General features: G+C 39.1%; 1 protein-coding gene across 9 annotated transcripts in view; it reads left to right on the top strand.

Annotated features, from left to right (window-relative positions):
- PCDH15 (protocadherin related 15) overlaps nt 1-21795 on the top strand; it is a 710734-nt gene that overhangs the window by 541872 nt on the left and 147067 nt on the right. For all 9 annotated transcript variants that reach the window (XM_069795901.1, XM_069795896.1, XM_069795892.1 and 6 more), the window contains one exon: nt 5884-5977. In XM_069795901.1, coding sequence (XP_069652002.1) covers nt 5884-5977 — 94 coding nt within the window. The remainder of the gene's footprint in view (nt 1-5883; nt 5978-21795) is intronic.

Below are 21795 nucleotides of genomic sequence, written 5' to 3' on the forward strand. Positions count from 1 at the left end.
ACTAATGACAGGGACAATTTTTGCGTTAGTTTCCTGCCTTCAAGCATTTTAGTCTGTAGTGGAAAGACTTTTGAGCATTGTTTTAAAACCTTTTTTCCTTAAATTGAATACCAACTTAAATAGAGTTAGAAAGAGAAGGGTACGTTATGAAATTTGTAAGCACCAATTAGGTCTGTGCCTGTCCCACCAGCACCTTTATTTTACCCAAGCAGCTATTATTTACACTCCAAAGTATCTTCCTTCTTTGCAGGAAGAAGGGAGCTGACTTCCCATGGTAGATGATGGGACAAGAGTAACCTGAGGCTTATTTGTTCACGGTGCGGGTATAACTGCAAAAAAATTGTTATAATTCAGTGTGAGGGAGAGATTGTACTGAAACTGGCCTGTACCTTCCGAGTAAGCTCTAGGTTACCTGCTGTGATAAATCTCACATATACGGAATATCAAATCACATATGAAACAATGTGAAAAAAGCCTTAAAGATCCCAAGAGATGCTGATGCTGTTATCCACCAAGATTGATGGGCCCTCTAATAATAAAGACTTGTCAGGCAAGGAAAGGGACAGCTTAGAGGGGACTATTTCATCGAGGTGGCAAGAGCAGGAAATTATGTTGGGCTGCTGGCTTTATTCATTGCTTACGGCTGGAGTTTTCAGTGCGAATCAGGGAAAGTGTGCTTTGTTCATCAGCTCAGAGGGAGCGCTAGGAGTCATAGCTCCAGCAGAGTGCAGATTTATAGGGTTTTCTGCACAAGCGATGCTAGCAATTCTCTCCTTAACATAGAGAAACTTGGTCTGACCCACTCTGTGACCTTTGGAACTTGAATAATGAGGAGTGTACCTGGCTACATGAGAGATGCTCCAACGGGGGATTGCTCAGTGGGTAGTTGTTTTGTATAGTTTGTGCTTATCCAGCGCTGTTCGCATCGCACCATAAAAATCCTGATAGTTCTCTGTACCAGAGAGACTTAAAAAATGTGTGCAAATTCAGGCCAACTTCTGGCCTGCGAAACCTGTGGTGTGAAGGTATTCTAGAAGTTGGATCCTAAGCAGCTCCTGTATTGTCCAGCTTTGGATGTAAACAGTGTGGCGATACCCAGCAGTCAAGCTGTTAAAGGTGGCATGTGAATTCACAGCTGTGAATTCAGTCTGAAAACAAGAGATCTCTGGTGTGCTCTCTGAAGGCTGCAGGCACAGCACACCCCTATGTGTCCATGGGCAGTGTTGCAGCACTTGCAGGTGTCACCTCCCAGGGCCTGTCAGGGGTGGCTGGGAGTCCTCCTCCATCCCACCCGGCCTCTGGGGCCCATCATGGGCAGCCTGACACCCCCCTGACACACACCCCTCAGCCTCACATCCCCCCGATACGTGTCTGAGCATCACAGCACATCGAGGGTTTCAGCACAAACTCAGGCGTGCGTTTGTCTCTTTGATCTGTTGCCTCTTGGTAAAAAGGAGAGCTCTTTGAAGTGTTTTCTCCTTCCCGCTTTCCTTGCATCTGTTTTCTTGGAAATTGTTTGTGCAAAGTTTTCTTCAGCATTTTGCATGTTTTTTCTAGATGCTGAAGTGTCTTGATAGGAGATTAAAGTAGGTTTAATATTAAACAAAGCCTATAGTTAATGTGAGTGGCATATTAAGGCTACAGGAATTTATCTCAATGTTACATAAATACATTTTTAGATACTTTACGGCCAAGGCAGAGACCGTGAACATCATTCTCTCCCTTCCTTTTTCTCATCTGGATTATTTTCTTGCATCCTGGAGCATGTCAGTTAGTCCCTGTGTAATTACCAACTGGCAACATCAGTACTGAATATTACCAGTTTTACATCTACTGACTAGATCTCTTTTGTCCTCAATCTGAGGGCTGCGAGATGGTTTTTTTCCTTCTTCTTTGGCAATATGACCTGAGCAGGATCTGTAGTAATTTGGTACCTCCTTCTGTTCCCCAGGAAAAGAAATGATTAAAAGCTGGGGTATTAAATGAACGTGAGTACATCTGAATCCTTGAGTAAAACACAGGAGTTTTTATAAATTAGCCTGTCTCTTGCATGATGTTCCTCTATTGAAATGGAGGCCGTAGATTGCAATTGTTCAAATGGTAGGAAGGAGGAGATAAAAAAAAGCGATACGATAGTGCAGAAATATTGGAAAAATTTAAATGGATACATGCAGCTAAAGGTCAGTGTTAGCAAAGCAGTATTTGTTGTCAATATTTTATTCTTAGCTCTCCTTTGATTTCTTTTTTTTGTGTGTGTGAATTAATACTTTACCACATAAATGTTTTATGTTTTATTCACAGTTCCTTTCCTAAAAAATTCTTCTGTTCATATTTTATTGCAGTGTCTTGAACAAATGCTGAAAAATATATATGATCTATTATGATAGCCAAGTGATTTGCAGAAACACCTGGAAATAAGAGAACTGTTAAAATACAGAGCATGGTTTAGTATTTCATGTCAGTCAATAATATACCTGACTTTCCTACAGCCCTCAAAGGAAGTTAATGCCTTTCTCAGTAGCATCACTACTGTTTCAATGTCTGCTACTTATAAATTATAAAAAGTTTAGTTTAAAATTTAAATGGTCTTTAGTAATATAACAATAATATTAATTGAGCTCAGCTGACTATTCCTTAGCAGAAGACAATACATGAGACTGGAAGCAAAAATGAGATATGCAGTGTTATTAATTTGTCACACACAAATTACAGGATAGGTTGCTGGAAATCCCACCACTTTTACGCTCATTTCCTTCTTGTGGGCCATGTATGTATGTAAAGCTAAGAATTTACTGTTAGTCTAATTAAAGTCTTTATAGTCTAATTGAATGATTATTAGTTGTCCAGTTATGATACTAATGCAAATAGCTAAAATTGCAAATATATGCATGTTTTAGTATGTGTGTATGTATATATATGTAAATATAAAATATGCATAATGCAATTTATTTTATGTATATGTGTAATTTTAACCTTCATATATGTATAATCTTATATACATATACATACACATGTATTTTAATGATACATAGCTATATACATTTATTTATAGCTATATATAGCGCTACATATATTTACATTACTATATATATGACTATATAAAAAAAAGTGTATAAATATATACACAAAATTTCTAAGGTCTGACCTTTGCTCTGGTGTTATGCTTTACCCTTTCACTTGCTGTTTGGGGCCCTCAGGGCAATAATTTCCTCTGGAGCAGGGGTCTATGTTGAGTCTTCAGCAGCTGAAGTCCTGCCCTGGGAGGAGGGGTATGATGCAGACTGTTTCATTTTCCTCACTCTAGGATCCATTTTGAGTCATTTTTATTTGTTAACATGCTCTATGCCACTCTTTTTTTCCCCATCTGTGTGCAAGTCTATCTTACATCTGAACTTACTGCATGTGGTGTGTTTTACATATGTGGCTACTTGTTTATTGTTCCCTTTGTGACCCCAAACTGGTTTTGGGCAGCTCCTAAGGTTGCGTTTCTTTCTCAGCAGTAGGCACTGGTGAGGTGTTTGTAGCCCAGGGGCTCTGGTGTCATCCTGTGCCTGAACTTTCACTGCACTAGAGGCCATGCCTTTACTGATCCGTACATAGTTCGCTCTCCGCACAATAACCACGTTATAGCTATCTATTAGTTACAACAAATATATATATATATAAAAATAGGCCAAACGCTACACAATTGTAGAAAAGTGAGCAAAAGTTAAACCAACATTGGAATCAGGTACTTGCTCATTAGATAATTGCTGTTTAAAGCTAAAACTAACCTCTGAGCAGGCCAAGGCAGGTCCATGCAAAGAAGCATGACAGGTCCTGACGCCCTGTTGTAGCTTGGCACAACGCTTGTGGCTTGGAACAAGACATGTCAGCTCCATATTTACTGAGTTACAAAGCTACACACAATATTTGTGTCTCCCATTGGTTTTTACCAATCTCCAGGAAGTATTTTAAGTACAATGAAGTTGCTAGCTTTTCCTTATTTGAGGAAGCAAAACATGACATGTGTCTATGTTTTAGTTATGTAGCAATGAGGCAGATTGAATGTAGCATTTCATGAAATATTCTTTTCTTTGCTGAGCTTGGATGTTATTTTACCTACCAAACTTTCAATCCTAGGTGAGAGTTATGCTCCCACTTGCTGTTTCCACCTATTTCTGTATTATTTATTTGAGGAAACTGCTCACAGTAACAGCTTGCCAGTAAGTGTTGGTATTTGTCTCTGCTGGAAACAATGTTGGAAAAAGTCTTGGCCTGGAACCAGTTTGTTGAGGTCTCCTCTGGGAGTGAGAAGTTACAGCAGAAACTCTGCAGAAATTTGTAATCTCAAAGGGAAATAACATCATTATCATTGGATTGGATATAATCACTTGGATTATATACATCTGAGTGTTCTGAAGAATTACAGCTAATGAGACCTTATAGTTTGGTGGGACTTTTCAGTTTTGTTTAGTTTGGGTTTGGCTTTTTTTGTTTGTTTTAGTAAGACCTCTTTCTGAGCAAGTAGCTGTTTAGGTTCTTAGGTTATGAACGTAAAATGTAAGCTCAACCCGTAAAGATTATACTTGTGCCTGACAAATGCTTTTGTCTGATATGCCCATTAGAAATGGAATAACATATGGAAAGTCACAGAATGCCAAGATCTCAGCCCTTGTGGATTTTGCACCACAAAATCATGTGCTGTTATACTTTTCTTAAAATGTTAGAAGCCGACTGTGACATTTTTAGAGGAGTTTCATGGGAAGAGCTGCTTAGCTGTGCAACAAAAGGATAAATATCATCCTGGATCTGTGTTTACTGGTGCATATTTATTAAATAGCCTGTGAATTGGGTGGCATGTGAGATCTCAATTTGCTACGTACTTGACTATGTTCCAGTAGGCATAAAAAAACCTGTAAATGAAATGCAGAGCTTTAGGGCTGGTCACAAAAGTACCATTTTTGCCAGTTCAGTTAGGCAGAGTTTAGCTTGCTTAGACAGGATTGTCAACCCAATGGTACTTTTCTCATGCTTCCTAATACAAAAGTAATGAGTTCATAGTGGGATCTTGTCTCTGTGTTGCTACATCACACCTCCAGGTGGCTTCTAGACTTCTGCATGAGGAAATTAGATCATCCTAGAGACAAAATCTAGGTTGTTTTATTTGTCAGCAGTTACAGGAATTTGCAATGCTTTCAAACAGCATTTCTGTAAAATTTTTTGGTTTATTTTTTGCCTATGTGGCTTCCAAATAGCCCTTCATTCCTTGTCTTTTGTTAAACAAGCATCAATAATCACAACATCCTGAATCAGGTTCCATAATAGTTGTGCCTATGTTAATATTTTATTATTAGGGAATATGGTATATCTGTGCTTGCACTGAAAGGGCATTGGCTCATTGCAGCACTTTTACTGCAGTCACACAACATGCAAGTTAGTAGCCTTCCCCTGTAAAGCCCTGGGGCGGCTCATACTTAAGACTGTGCGTGTTGTATTCCCAGAGTTCACTGCCACAATCCTGTCAGGGATATTGGGACTCCTCTGTGATTAATAGACTGCTTGTGATTCTCTCTTCTCATGTATTATAGCAGTGCAGCTTTCTAAAAAAATGAGGGTCCTGTGTTCAGTGTAGGTCTATCTTTTGTATAATCCTATTGATCACTAGGTTGCTATTTTAATCCTAAATTATGCATGTATCGAAGCAGAAAGCATTAGAAATTGGCTAATCGTTTTTATTAGCCTTTACCTACACAAAACATGCTTTCAGTTGTAATAAAGCCTAAAAGCTTATTAACTTACTTAAAGGGAAACATTTGTGTAACGCAAAGTAGTGGAACAGAAGTGCTTGTAGATATCTTAAAACTGTTGTGATAACGTTTTATGTTTTTGTTTTATTACTAGTTCTGGACTGCTAGCCTTAGGAAAGCCCTTGGACAGAGAAAGCACTGATCGCTATATTCTGATTGTTACAGCCTCGGATGGCAGACCAGATGGGGTGAGTTTCCTGTGAAAGTTTAAGAAAATGGGCTGTTATGGTATGTAGTTAGGCACTTAAAGTAGTCTAATTGTAGTAGCTTTTATACGGGTCTTGATCAAATATATCTATATTCTGCAACAATTTTCCTTTATCCCCAAAAGGTTTGTGTCAATAAAGCCTGTGTATCACTGGGGTAATGTCCTTTGATCTTGAAACAAAGTGACTTTGCTGCTACTTCTGCCTTTTTGTTATTCTTCAACAAGAACCAATGCAGTCAAGGTTTTGCGTTATTCAGATATGTGCATCTTCTTACTCTTTCTTCTCCATGCTATTAAATAACCAGTCTTTCTACTTACCTTCTCCTAAAGATCAGTTATGTGGGCAGCTATATTATTGATTTGTACTTCATTGAGTCAAATGCACTGAACTTTTTTCAGAATTGACAGGTGAAAGCACTGTCCAGCTTCAAATTTTTTATGCTCTCAGGAAATATCTGGAAAAATGTCCATGCCACTTCTCTTAAAAAAAACCAAACTTTTTTATTGGGAGGTATTTCTAAGTCTTCTATGTTTGCATTGATTAGGCATGCAGTGACCCTGCAATCAAACCAACAAACTACTCACATTTGTGTTTAGTATAACAAAATTGTGATTTTTCAATCTCCATATTAAAAAATTGAGGGCTATTTAAGGATATGTATTTATTTGTCAAGCAAAGGCAATGGAATTAGTTTTTCTAAAAGTTTCCAGCAATCCCAACACAGGGGATTTACCACAGTTGGATTGCGCAAGGTACACAGGAATGCAGCAGTTCTGCTGTGGACTTGTGCCACAGAGGAGAGGTGTCTATGTATCTGACCTTAAAATTACAGTGTATAAGGAGAGATCTACAATAATATATCCACATTATCTGGGCTATTCTAGGAGGCAGCGTTCAACCGTGAGGTTGAAACAGAGAAATCTTGGACAGTTTGCTAAGGAGCGATCATGAAAGCTCTGTGATGTGGACCCTTGCCCACCCTGTCTTCACTGCAGCAGAAGAAAATCTTATGTATTATTTGTGACATGCTTTTTTCCCTATTTTAGCTTTTTCAGCTTATAAGGTTTGCCTTCCTGCTCAGTATTTACTCAAAGTTTTTTTCCCAAAGTATTGACAAAGTTTTAGAGCCTTTATACAATTCTCTGGCAATACGGAGTAACTACAACAGAGCCCACACCTTTTCCATTAAAAATCTGGTTACAGTTATCCTTAGTAATTCATCTTAATGTTTGTAATTTTGTTACTTGTGAACTACTCTCCATTCTTGATAGCTATGAGTTCAATTGTTTTCATCTCTAACTTCCAGCTGTGAAATCTGGAGATTTTAATAAGAGACTTGCCTTCTGTTTCAGACTATGCTATACTGCTGAAATACTATCTGGGGCATAGAAAGGCTACTGAAAAGATATTTCCTCTTCCTTTCGTCTGGAGTTTCATTCTCTTTGTCCTGCAACTTAACTGGACATCTGATCCGTTTTAACACTCAGAAGAGAATAGTTGCTTTTTTAATCGAAATCTAGTTAATCATGGCATGCTGCTTAACATAAAATAGTTGTGTGTGAGGTGAGATATGGTTTTTGAAGCTCAACTGTGTAAAAACCACCAAAAATAAACTGTGGAGGACTTCATTAGTATCGTCTCTGAATGATGCTGATGTAGGGTTGACTACCTGTTGCAGCAGAAGTCATTGATACTTAAGTCTGTGAACAGTTCAGTAGCTAGGCTGGAGCAAGTAGCAGCCATGTTGTTGGGAAAATGGACTGTCCTTTTATTCTTCATGCATTGCCTAGCCCAGTGAAGACAGGGCTAGAGCTGTGGTAATACAAATAAGAACAGTAGCATTCTCAAAAGTAATGGGAATGATATGCAAATTTCAAGGATTTTTTTATTGGGGGTATTTTTTTAGAGAAAATATCAAGAGTATCCCAGAAGGAAACCAAATAATTAGAGGCCAAAAAACTGTTGTAACGTCAATGAAAGGTATTTGTGATTTCCCAGCGCTGGCATAAAACTCATCATTTTTTAATAAACATAACAGTTCTTACTAATACAGCAGCCACTTGACAGGCAGAAAGACGAGTGAAACAGCAGCAGGTTGCTTGACTCTTTGGTACTGAATGCTCTTGATGGATGGTGTAATCTTGTTGCTATAGCAACAACAACATACACTTTAAAAAAAAAAAATCCACTCCCCTGCTATCTCATTATCTGCTTTCCTCCCTCAATACCATATGTTTTTTTTCCTGGAGATTTGTATCTGCAGGTGTGTGTGTTAATTATTCTCACAGTGAAATGTGGTCACACTTTCTAGCTTGTGTGTGTTCTCTTTACTGCTGCTTGGTTTGGGGTCTTCATCACTGTCTCTTAGCTGGCTGTAGCTGTTTTCTTCTGTTATGATACAGTGGTGGGGCACCTTTCTTAAAGTTGTCCAGCAGTATGGCTTACTTCACAAGCTGACTCATCTGCTCTTGAACCCTAAGCTTCTGGTGACAGTACATGAAGCGAAAGGGTTAGGAGTTGTCTGGGCTTCTGCCAGTATCACAAATGAGGCTGTATAAGTTTCTTGGCTTTTACTTTACAAACAAATAGATGAAACACGGCAGCTCAGCCCATTAAATCTCCATGCCTTTTCCATGCCAGGAAACAGTGGTTTTGACTAATTTGCCAGGCTTCCCTGTGCCATTGCACAATTTATTTGATTTGCAGCTCTTTGGACTTAACTCTCTGCTATTTGACAGGCCCCTGCTGGGTCAGGGACTCATTTAAAGTTGCTAGCTGGTAACATGGCAAACTGCTCTAAGGACATGGATGCTTGTTCCAACAAGTCGGTGAAATTTCATGGAGGACCTTTTCTTTTTAACTAGTTTATATCAGAAAGCAATGGTGTCTCTTTAGGATAAAAAAATATTCCTGCAATTGCAGAACTACTGCACCGCAAACTAATTCACCTGCTGCTTGTCATCAAGGTTTGGTTTTTTGAACAATTCTGTTAGTGCCTACAGAAAATGGGCTATCTGATTGAAGAACTTGTTTCACTTTCCCTAAAATCACAAAGTTAATTCCACAGGCAGGTGCAACTTAATTTAAATGACATTAACCTATTTTAGCTAGTAACATATTAAAAACTGATTTCTTCCCATCCAACAGTGGGCTTTTTGAAATTAGCTATTAGAGTCAAATATACTTAAAGTCAGCCTTTGTATTCTATACAGCCTGTTCTGTATTTGCTTGTTTCTTTAAAATTAGAAAGAAATTTACAGGGAAAAGACTTTATTACTGTATTTTAGGGGGGAGGGGGGGGAGTTGTTGTCAGTTTTTTTAAACTAGAAATTTCCTCTTCAGTTACAACATGAAAATTTGGCATTTCTACGTTTTTGTAGTTGGGGTTTATGAACAACAGTCATAAGATCACACAGTAATTCAGGTTGCATGGGATCTCAAAAGGTGATGTAGGTTGAGCCTGTTCCTCAAGCACGGTCAGCTATGGTTGCACTGACAATCTAACTGTGGAGCAGGTTATTTAATTCATAGCCTTCAAGTATAAAGAAGCATAAAAAGCCATGTTAGTGCCCTTACAGAGTAAAAAAAAAAAATTATTGATGTTTCAAACTTATCTGAGAAAGTTCAGTCTTTGTAATTTCAGCCAGTGAATTTGCTTCAGAAATTGTGAACGGTACTCAAGGCATTTCAATATCAATATTTTTCTGCTAAATTTTGTTGTAAACAAAGAATTTTAGCCATTGTAACATAGGTTTCAAAGGGACACAACTTCAGCTTATTTATTTTTAAATAATAGTGTATAAAATACTGCTTTTTAGATGGAATACTTCAGATGGGAAATGTTGCTATGCTTTGAAATTGTTGAATCTTTCAGAAAGAAATGTATCCCATGCTGCTTTAAAAGTTGTCTGTCTCAGGGTGATGACTCTTGTTTGTTCAACGTTGTTCTCATAAAACTAAGAATGTTTTTCTCCATAGAGATAAGTAAGGCTTGCTAGGTGGGTGAAGCCTGTATTTCAGTGTTGCATCAGCAGTCTCTGGGGTCGAAGCAAACAGGGCCAGAAAAATTCATCATCTCCCCTACCTTTAATACTGGTCCAGTTCATGCACTGATTGCCATCTCCAGCACAGACAGGGTCTTCTTTGGCCCAGGGAGACATGCCAAAATGGATCTTTCTTTCCACTTTTTGTATCTCCAGGAGTTTGGAGGTCAACACATAGGGCAGCAGGACACTTCCCACATGGGATCACACTTCTGCTTGGGGTACAGCAGCGCCAGTGCCAGCACCAGTCTCTTGGGGAGCAACGTTTCCTTCAGGTGCTTTTCCCATAATCATGGTGGTGCAAATCATAAACCCACAAGTTACTGGATTCCTGATCTTCTAGGGACTGAAACTCTTGCCCTTGTAGGTGCAACCAAGCCAGGCCAGCACTGCATGCCCTGCCTGCTCCACTCTGCTGTAAACCCTATGGGATATTGGACTAGTACACAGTATACGATATGATATTGGCCATCCTTTTGATCCCCAATGTTCTCTAGAGAAAACTAACTGTTCTCCATCATCATCTATGAAGTCCATTGAACACATTTTTGCATTTGAAAAGTCTGTGGTCCCACACACCTTAAATTTTTGGTGTTTTAATGGTACTTTTTTTTCCTGCTCCTTTTTCTGTGTCATTAATAAAGGATCTAAGAGACTTTTAACAGTGTTACTGTGGCACTAAGTAGTTGAGGTTTCTGTATTCTAAGACCCAAGGCTTATTTAACTGCCTAATGTTGTGTGGTGATAGTCATGTTGACACCTTTTGACTTTTGGGGACTGCTTATTCCATCAAAATTAATACAGAGCTACTTATGCCTTCAACAAGCAATATAGCTTTTCATTTAGCGGTGTGGCCTGGCTGGCACATTTTCATCACTTTTGCATGCCTTATAATGCTCTTGATTATTTAAAATGCTCAACTACGCTTGCCAAATTATTGTTGCTCTGAGTTATAACCTGGAGCATTAACAGGCTTGTGGTTTTTCTCTGATCTTGGAATAACATGACCTACCACCCAGCACTGTTAACAGTATGACACAACAAACAATTAAGTATGCATTAATTGAGTAGTCAGGAAAATATTTTTATTTCCCTAGTAAAGAGACTTGGTCGTAGATGGGCAAAAGAATGACATGCAAATGAAAAAATACATCAAGCTCAAATTGTTTTCACAAATTGTGGTGCATTTGGATGGGATTTCAAGGCAAGAATTCACATCTTTGCATTTCAGAGGGAGAAGTTAGAAACAAATATGCATGACTTGTTAGAAGAAAGAAAAAGCCTTCTATGCTATTTATTTTTGGCTTGTGTGAATGTGTATGTGTCTGTTCATTTATATAGATAAAACAGGAAGCTTCGTTGTATTGTCTTAGTGTGTATTGTGTGATTTAAGCAGAATTCAAATGTCCAAATACAAATGTCTAGTCCTGAAAATATTCACCCAGCACTTCAGAAGTGTGTTTCTGCCCAAGTCTTGGCAAAACAGACCAGCTCAGTGCCTAGTTTACAAAGCCATTTGTGACTTAGTGATTAGGTATTCCTTCAAAATTGTCAGTCATCCAGGGGGTGCTCCCAACCCTCCCAGGCAGCTGCAGCCTGCCTTTTTAATGTGGCTGAAGGAGAGCAACAACATTGATGTCCCTCCTCACAGTCGCTTTGTGGTACTCAGAAAATACTGACAGGGTTCAGATTCTTTTGTATGTCTTAGAAGACTCCACCGCTAGGCCGCTAAACTACTTTGGAAGTCCAAAAGAAGCTGTTGTCCATCCGCTGTTTTGAAGTTCAAGGTATAGTCTGAGATTCGCTGGATGGGAAAGATTAGAGGCTACCTAGCTCTGGGAGGGTTTCTCTGAAAGACATGAATCCAAGATCTTGCCCGTTAATCTCAGACTGCGCCCATTTCTTCTGCAATGAACGCTTCATGAAAAAATTGGAATAATTTTAGCATTGCAGACCCCAAAACTGGTTTGGGGCCATGTTTCCTGAGGAGACAGAAGCAAGGTACCATCAGGCGACCCTTAGAAAGACATCCGAGAGAACTGTTTTCTCGGTGGTCTGGGCTGGCCCAGAGCAGCTGGGTGCCAAATGCAGGGATAGAATTGGCATTTTGGAGACATTTAAAGTCATTTTTTTTCGTGCTTTCTATATGTTGTTCTAGGTGCCCACCACCGGACTCCAAATTCCACTCTGATGTCTGATGCATAAAAGGGAGACACTAAATGTTTAACCTTTAAGCGTGGCTAAAACGTTCATGGATTTGCACTGTACTTGGTACAGGAGCTTAAATCAGTGGGGCTTAGAATTGAGAAACTCTGAAAAATCATGTTCCTCGCTACAGTATGCAGAAGTATGCTTGTAGAAGGTCACGGTAGTCTCTCTGCCACAACAATGCCCTCAGAAGGGCCAACAGTTGAAAACTGGTGTTTGCTCACCTTATGATCTAGCTAAATAATTGCCACAGGCTGTAAATGAAAGTAGAATAAATACCATTGTATTCTTGATCCTAGACAAAGATGTGTCGGAGCAGGGCAACCTAATAGTCTCTCTGTCCCAGGGGCCCTGAGGTATACTGGTGTGCTTTGTGTAGACACAGGTACCATGCTATATTCCTCCTTACTGTCTCGATCTTGATTGGAGCAGACCAACATTTCAAGAGGGTATTAATCCACTGAGTGAACCATGAGTAGCCTTATTTCAGTGCATTGTGTTTCATTATGTAAGTTAGACATGGCTATTTCAGTCATCTTAGAAGATCATTAATAAAGTAGAGCATCTATCTCCCATGACACTTGAGTTAATTACCTTCCTTAGAGCAAACAGGTAGCACTAAATCAAGGTAATTTAGACAAAGATTTACTACTTGAATAACATACAGAGAATTAATTAATTACAATAAATTTTTTGTTACTCTGGTAAGTATTACCTGTATCTGCTCCATATCAGTTCCATTATCTAGCAAGAATAAAGCATGCACACCTCTTTCAGTAAATAATCACTGAACAGAGATTTTGTGTACAAAAAGGCTTGTATTGAAAACGGCTTCTACTTAACTGACCTTTTTGTAATCAGTAAAACAAGGTTGCAAAAAAAAAAAAAAAAGAATTAATGGAATCTGTTCATACTGTGGAACTTTAATAGTGTCTTAATATAGCACATTTATTTTGATCTGTTGGTGCAGTGGGAAGGAATAGTTCTTAAATATATGAAAAGGAACAATATAAAGAGATAAATTATATTATACCTCTTCCTCTAAAGAGCAACTCCTCAAGTTACTTTCTTTTCAACAATGCAAGCTGTAACTAAAGAGAAACACTGCTGATTACTATTTTCCTGACAAGTTATGTACTTCGTGTGAGAGCCTTAAAAATCTCAGCTGATCTGTAAATTTCAGTTTGCATGAGAAGAATTGTCCAGCTTGATTTCCTCTTTTGTGAGAGAAGGCTTTTCTCTGTGCAGGAGCTCTTTTATTAGGGTGAGATTTAGGAGACTCCCAAACTTCCAGTGTTTGTGCAACTTGTCTGCTTGCATTGCATGGATGATATTCCCCATAAAGTTTTTGATTACAAATGCTAACAAGGAAGTGGTGATTTAAGTAATCCTCATAAAGAAATAGATTGATCACAGTTTTCAGTCAAAGATTTTGGGCAGATTGTAATTCTGTTTTGAAAGACGACTTTAATTATTTTAAGGTGAGAAACGGTTCTGCACTAAGGATTATTGAAGCGTTTTGTATCCCATAATAAATAAGCTTAAGTAGAACTGTGTTAAAATAGGTCTTGCAGCAGAGTTCACAATAACAGTAATGTGTAGTGTAAGATTGACTATACATTATGTTACTGTGTATATTCAGTAATACCACAGTCATGACAGTAAATACCATGGTCATGAATTCTTGTTAGACTGGAAAACATAAGTTGGGCAGACTGTTTTTCAGCCAGCACTGTACCTGCAAAGTTAGAGAGCCCAAGAGCAGACACGCAAAGCTCCTTGCCCTGAACCCCTCTGTAGCTGAGCGTGCCTTTCAGACAGATTTTGCAGGTTAGCAGGAACCTCCGTTCTTTTATAACAGCAGTGAAGTCTCCAGTTCTAAGTAAATAGATAACCTGTGCAAGAAGGCTAGGAGAATTGCAGCTGAAGGCTCTGGCAGCCCTCGTTCCTCACCTGTTTTGAAGTTCTTGGGTTTGGTTTATGATATAAAGACATTGGTAGACATGCCACAGCTTCATCCATTTGTGAATAAGACACTGAATCCTGAGCTTTTAGTTTAGATGCAGACCCATTTTTCCACAGTTTTGTCTCTGCCAGGCTGCATGACACACGTAGCCTACAATGGACGTTAGCCTCCAAGTATATTAGGTGATGTGTAGCACACAGTATGCTCTAAATTTGGGTGGTTTAGCCTGAGCTATATACCTTGGGATATAAGCTACCAGCTACTACTGCTGGTTCATCCCATAGAAACAGTAATGTTTCATTCCTGTGATATTGCGATCTGCTTGGACAGCAGATCAGAACTCTTTCTCTTTCACAAATGGTTGGAGCCCTGGCTGTTACATGGCCGGTCACTGGCATAACAGTTGAGACCTATCCCATCAGTCCCATGTGTTTGTCAAGGCCATTTCTTGAATGTAATGATTTTCTCTTAATTTCCCGCAGAAGTTCTCATCTTCTCTATTTTCTTTCTGGGTTCACGAGGTTTTAGTTTTGGGGGTTTGCTTTGGGGATTTATTTTCGTGTGTTTGATAGCTTTTCTCTTTGTCTCCTCCCCAGGCTTTTTCTGATCTTTTTTCATTAGTGTACTTATTGACAAGCTCCAGCCTTGTCTTTCCCTTCAACCTCAGTCTCTTCTCTCTCCTAAATTTCTTTGCAGTCCAGCTGGCCATTTCTTCTTTTTAACTTGGAGAGGTGTAGAGGGTCAGTAGATACCGCTTTTAAAGTTCTCATGCCTTACACTGGAAGGAAACAAGGTCTGAAAATACCTGAGGCTTGCAGCCTTGCTGATAGGAACAGAACGGAAAAGAATAACATGCTTCCCCTTCCCCATGGCCCGGTGGACGTTGTTTGTTGTGGTTATGCAGCTTCTGTGCATTCAAAAAGGTTAGTGAACAAGGCCATAACCCGTTGTGCATATTTACCCATCACTTTTTCTGACTTTGGCACTTCATTGTCATCCCCCACTACCAATCAATATTAGATTCCCATTAGCAACACCACTCTTCAGGCTGTCTTTCTCCTGGAGCACTGAACTTGGACAGCATGGCAATTTGCCTGTTATATAGTTTATGTATATTTTATCCTGGTCCTTATCACTGCCAGTATCTTAAGATCTGAGCAGCTGTTTCCCCTGTTTGGTAAAGAATAGCTATTGTTTTGGATATCGTAATTTAAGTGTAGTTTTCTTGAACTGAATATAGATAAGTCCTGATATGTAGATCAGAAGCATGATTTACGGTTTCTTTTTTGACCAAATAAGACCTTGGGCTTTGCCTCAGATCCTATTATTTGCAAACTAGTTATATCTAGAGATGATAGCGTTTGTCTTGGAGTTTGTCTAAATTAATAAACTTGCTTGACATCAGAGCTAGGAGTGTTTCCTCTCCAAGGCACAGAATGCTCTCATCAATTCCCAACTTCAATTTAAATGGCAGGGTACAAATAAAGTAAGTCATAAGTGAAATTTCCTTCAAATTTATCATCCATAACATTTATCAGGGCCTGGCATACTTAGGACAAAAGATACTTGTGGAGGCGATGTAAATGTTACATTTATTGCTTAGGGAAGAATTATATGTGTAAGAACTATTTTAGTGGCCCTAAGAAAGCTATAAATTGCAGCTGTTGATCTTTTGTTTGACTTATGTTTATTATAAAAGAGAAGTAAACACTGTTTGCTTCAGTAATAAATAAGAAATGCCTGATATGAGGCTCTACTACTTTTTTCCCTGCGTGAATTTCCAGTAATAGCTTCAACACTCCTTTCCAAACCATATTTGACAAATCTTTTGTAGAAATGCCTAGTTTTGAAACAGCCAAGGCAGATTCTTACCCTTACTGTATTACCTTGGTATTTGCATGAGGAGTATCCATTCAGTTGATATACAAAACCAGTTGTGAATTAGGTGTGTGTCTCACTACTTTGGGAAACCACTCCAGTTTGTTTAAAGAGTTTTAGCAGTAATTAAACATATACCAAGAGCTTTAGCAAAACAGCAGCTCTGTTTCATGAGCGAGTGCTGTTTTACTGTCTCTTTTAGGATGCTCTGCAAAATACGGCAACTTTTCATAATTCCTTAAGATATTTATGAAACTATTTGCTTCTATTCTGAAGTATGTAATGAACAAAATAGCATGTATACAATCAAGGGAGGAAATTAAAAGATTCTAGCTGCAACTGATTTTCTTCAATCATCATCTTTCTCTCTATTTGTTTTCCCCAAGTTTTGCAAGGAAAAATCTGCTTCATGCTGCTGGTAATTCTAAGCATTGACTCTGCTATATGCAGGTCACCTTGCAGTGGTACAAGACTAGAGCCAAAGAGGACAGTAATTTTGTAGGGAGCTGGGACATAGGTTCCAGATATATGTTACAGCACTTGAAGTATGAGAACCAGTAAATAAAGAAAAATTAAATCTTTTTTTTGAACCTTGAGGATATGAGATGTCCAATGCAGCTATCTTTTTTTTACCCACTAACAAAACAAGAAAGCTGGCTTTGCAGAAGTAAATGGGCACCGAGTCTGAACTTGTCTTTAAATATAATTTTTGCTGCTTTGATAGTCCAAGACAAGAATTACTCTTATAGCTCTTCATGTTCTTCATTACTGACTTAAAAATTTTGATGTGATGAGTTGTGACAAAGTTAAAAGCATCACCACCTCTCTGTCTGTGTGCTGGAGGTTTCCTTGGTGGAAGAATTTAAGCTAGTGACACAGAAAATGAAGTGGGGATTACGTGACTGTAGGAACAATCTCAGGCAGCAACTACTAACTGCAGTTGAAAATGGTAATAAGAAATGGTAGGCTTCTCTAATGGTACAAGAAACTGAGCTTCATATGAAATCTAGTGATCCTTTCTCAGTGTGTTTACTTTTATCCTCTCTGCAGTGCACTTTTTATCCCCAAAGCATGCATTCACTACCTGTGGTCCTTCTCGCCTGTTGACTAGTGTGCCAGATAGTTACTTGGCTGCTGTAAGAAAGGGTATGACCCACAGTCTACTTGCTTTCTTATTTTCTGTTCCAGTGACAGACTGAAAAGAGGTTATGGCTAGCCCTGGACATAACTTCTAGGCAATGACTACTTAGTCAATGTGATTTTAGTGTTGCTGGTGACGTTTTACATTATCCACAGGACAGATGATCATGATGTTACCAATACTGCTTGCTCCATGCTGCAGTTCTGAAAAAGCCACTGTAATTTATTCTAGTTGTCTAATAAAGGCTATTTCAGAATAGCATGTCAGTCTTAAGCTTTGGCTTGCAGAGAGCTTAAGCAAATCTTTGGAGCCATCTAATGGGGATATAAAAATGTTGATTTTATTAAATAATCTTTGATTATAGCAGTTTCTGACATTAATGGCAGAACTGCTGCTCTCTGCACCTCAAAGAAATAATGGTAGCCAACTGGCTACCATTTCATGTAAAAGATTGGCATTGCTCCATCAGTGGGATAACAAATGTTTCCTGTATTCAGATGAAGTAGCAAGATTTTTGAGTATTCCCATATTCTTTCTCAGTTTCAGTGTTTGTTGTTCCTGATTTAAAGGAAGAGAACACAGGGGCATTGCTAGTAACACAGTTTGTTCTGAATGCTCCTCTTGGTGATCCTGCCACTGAATTCATCTGCTTTTGATAGTTTGCTAAATTGTGACTAATAAAAAAATGAGGATTATTTGAAATATTGGTCTTATTACAGGATCTTACTTTAGTACCCTTGGAAGTTTAGGAAGAACAGAAAATTTAATTTTATAAAATAATTTTCCTGTTTGGCATCCCAATAAAATATTACTCCTTTGCCAAAATATTGCTTTTTTAATTCATAAGTGAAAGTTTAAGTATGACTTGAAACTCAGTAACAACTGGAACACTATTCTGTGTGGCTGTGTTGGCTGGCGGGTAAGGTAGGATGCTTAAGATGAGTAGAATTATTGCCATCAGTTTGAAAAATACTGAAAATTCTCAAATAATAGAAGAGTCGGGAAACAATTCCAAATGTCTCTTCTCCACCTCTCTCTCCCCCTTCTTATAAAATCCCCACAAACTTTCTTTTTTTCTTGCAAAACTAGGCCAAGTAAAAACTCTGCAATGTTTCCAGTTCTTGTTAGTCTGGGGGGTTAGTCTGTCCTGGAATCCCTCAGCACCAGTGACAAGTCCTATCCTATGTTACAGAATAACCTATAGAATAACTCAAGAAAGCTTTCACCGTTCACATACACAAGTCAGGCTGGTAGTTGCTTTGTTGCATTTTTCAGGTAACCCCTATGAAATGATACAAAGGCATCAAAAAGATAAACGTAAAGATGTTCTTATCCAGGGAGTGCTGAAAGCAGGTTCCCAGTACCTGTCTATAATGTGAGCACAGTATAGAAAACTCTTTTGCTTTGTCATGCTGAGATGCTCTCATTTTTGTCCTCATGGGGAGAAGCTATTCCTTATGTCCAGTCTGAACCTCTCTTGTTTCAGTTTACACAAGTTTTCTCTCCTGACACTATCTAAGTATCTAGGTGTGGTCTTCCGAGTGCTGAGCAGAGGGGATAATCTGTTCCTTGGATCTCCAGGCTGGTCCCCTGTCCATACAGCCCATGAGCTGCTGGCCCGTGTTGCTGCCAGGGCAGGCAGCTGCTCCTGCTCCACTCCCTGTTTGCTGACACTCACAGGCCTTGGCTGCAGAGCTGCTCCCAGCTAGGCAGGCCCTGGCCCAGGTCCCTGCAAGGGGCTTGTCCTTCCCAGGGGCAGGACTGGGCATTTGTCCTTGCTGAATTTCATAGGGTTCCTGTTGACCCATTTCTCAGCTGGCCCAGGTCCTTCTGAATGGCAGCTCTGCCCTCCAGCGTACTGACTGTTACCTCTAGTTTGGTGTCTCCTGGAAACTTGAGAGTGTGCTTCATTACTTTCTCTACATTATCGATAAAGATGTTGAAAAGTATGTTAAAATTCATCTTAAAATCCAAGTTATATTAAGCAGAGCTCAGCCTTCACTGCTGCCTCCACTGTCTCAGGTGAAACCTGAGGCTGCTTTGATACTTCAAATGACCCCTTCTAGACTTAATCCAGTATTTCAGTAAACTCTGTATTTCTAATAATATTATAATGAGTGGGTTTCAAGAAGGCTTGAAAAGAAGAAAAGTTCCCTTTTTTGTTCAAGATGTAAAAGTATTGCTGCAGGGTCATGTTGTTAATAGCATGTTTCCAGAGCAGAGAGCTGCTTGCGTTTAGAAAAAACACAGTCATTTAGAAGTGCTCATAAGAGTTACTCATAACGTGTTGCTGTCTTTATCTAAAGTAAGTACGTGAGCCCGGCCGTTAACATGCACTGACGTACAAAAGTTAGACCTGTAAGTAACTCACAGCGGTAATTTTACTTTCAGCGCTTGCTTCAGAAGTTATCAGATGCAAAGGTATGTTTTGGTGGCTGTTCTGAGAGCTGCTGTGGGTTGATTCAGCATCATCAGAAGTAAACAGCCCCAGATTATCAGACACATCCCATTAAAATTATTTTGAATGGAAAAGAAATATTTTCAAAATAAGAACTACTTACTGTCTTAAGCCAATGTTTTTTATGCTATATTTCTCTCAGTTTATTAAATCTAAGAGTTTTTATTACCAGGCATTCTGTGGAATCAAGTTAGCTTCGGAAGATGGATTTACATTCAGTGCACGTCATCAGAGCAAACATTCCGGAGTGTGTTTTGTGTTGACAATGATGCATAAATTGTAAAGTGCATTTTCTTTACATAAATTGAATGCAGAAATGGCAGTTTCAGAAACAATTAGCAAGTAACTGAGCATAAGCAAATATAAGAAGCCAGCCTGAAAGCATCTTCTTGTTTGTTTCAAAATATTCTGTGTTCATTACTTTTTAACTATTAAGTAGTAATTGTATGGCGCTTATTGTTGAACAGACCTGTTTTCTGCATTTGCCTCCATACAAAAACTGTAGAAAAACTCTCACTCTGAAAAAGGTCTGTTGTGCATGGATATTATTTCTGCTACTTGTGTTGTTTGGGATCTGCTCTTTGCCGTGCTGCTATCAAGAGGGATTGCTAAGGAAGCCTGCTAGCACAGGTAGCACCTCCGTGAATACGTGGGACACTGTGCAAATGCACCAGCTGCATTTAAAGCTGTGAAAAGAGGCAGCTGACTCCAATGCTGGTGACTGGGCCACCTGCCAAGTCTGAGGATTTGGAAGGTGAAGGAGATTGACCTGTTACAGGATCTCCCCTGCAGAGAGTAAGTTATCAGATTGAACTGGCAAGGCAGCAATGAAAGCATGACCAAATGCTATTAAGATAGTGAGTACATTAGTTGTCCTTTGCAAGTGCTTTTCCCATGTGGCAGATAGGAGCTTGCCCCTTAATAAAAATTAGACGGTATTCTGCATTTGTTGTGGACAGTTACTGTGGGTACCTATGAGGATGTAAAACTGCTTGAGGTTTGTTACATGGGAGGTACTGCACCAGAAGATTGTTCAGAAAAGGCACACAAAGGCGTGGGTTTATATTCAGACTTTTTTTTGTTTTTAAGGGAGGATGGTTACAGGTTTCTTTATGAAACCTGTGGGGTGCCACATTCTAACAGGTTGGTTAGTCTTGTGCCTAAAGCAAGGGACTTTTTCAGGGGCTACATCTGCACTGTGTAATTGCTGTGACTGTAATGTCATAGAGATTTCCCCCAATGCAGCTTGATGCAAAGTAGTTCAGTATCAGAAGGCATCTAGATACTGCACAGGAAAGCTGATTTAATACACTGTGTTTGATTTTTATGCTGCACTTCACAGTAGCAGTGGCTGCAGCATAGACATCGTTACAAATATTACTGTCACTGGGGGAACAGTACAAAACAGAGTCTGGACAGCCAGCATTAGCAGTCTGCAGCAATAAGGCGTCAGTATTAAACTTCACACGTTTTTCTTTCTAGCATCTATCTCCCTTAGTGTACTTGTCTAACAGGCTGTATTTATAGAATAAGATAATGTTATTTTCTTTTCATATGAACTGAATGAAACACCGAAGGAAGCATTGATAGACTAATGACACCGTGTTATAATACCAGGTTAGCCTGCCCATCCACTGCTCCACCACAGCATCAGCATCAGTTTACACTGCTATTGGTCACGCCAGATAGTAATGCGTCTTGCTCCTGGGGAAGATGCTATAGCCTCCCTGCAATGTCTGTGCCTGTGCTTCTCTGTTCTTGCGATGAAAGGCTTTCCTCGTGTATAATTTCAGTCTTCCCTTACCATGGTTTTTGCCTAGTAGGGCTTCTCTTTTCTCTGGTGGTATGAAGAGTACTGTTCATTCCTTCTCTTTGCAACCCGTGTCACAGACCACAGAAACTTGCGTTATTAGCCTAAGCTCTTCTGTAGTTATATTTATAGGGTATAAAACAAAGGCATGTTTTTGTTGCTCTTGCCACAATGTTTAAATTCATGAGGCTCAAACTGAGGTATTTCACCTCAATGTGAAACTGTTAAACTTGAGAAACAGAGAAGAGATGCCAATGCTTAGGCATATTCTGAAATAACTAACTGCATGAAGT

The sequence above is a fragment of the Haliaeetus albicilla genome, chromosome 11 (assembly GCF_947461875.1).
Source record: "Haliaeetus albicilla chromosome 11, bHalAlb1.1, whole genome shotgun sequence".
NCBI classification, from domain to species: domain Eukaryota; kingdom Metazoa; phylum Chordata; class Aves; order Accipitriformes; family Accipitridae; genus Haliaeetus; species Haliaeetus albicilla.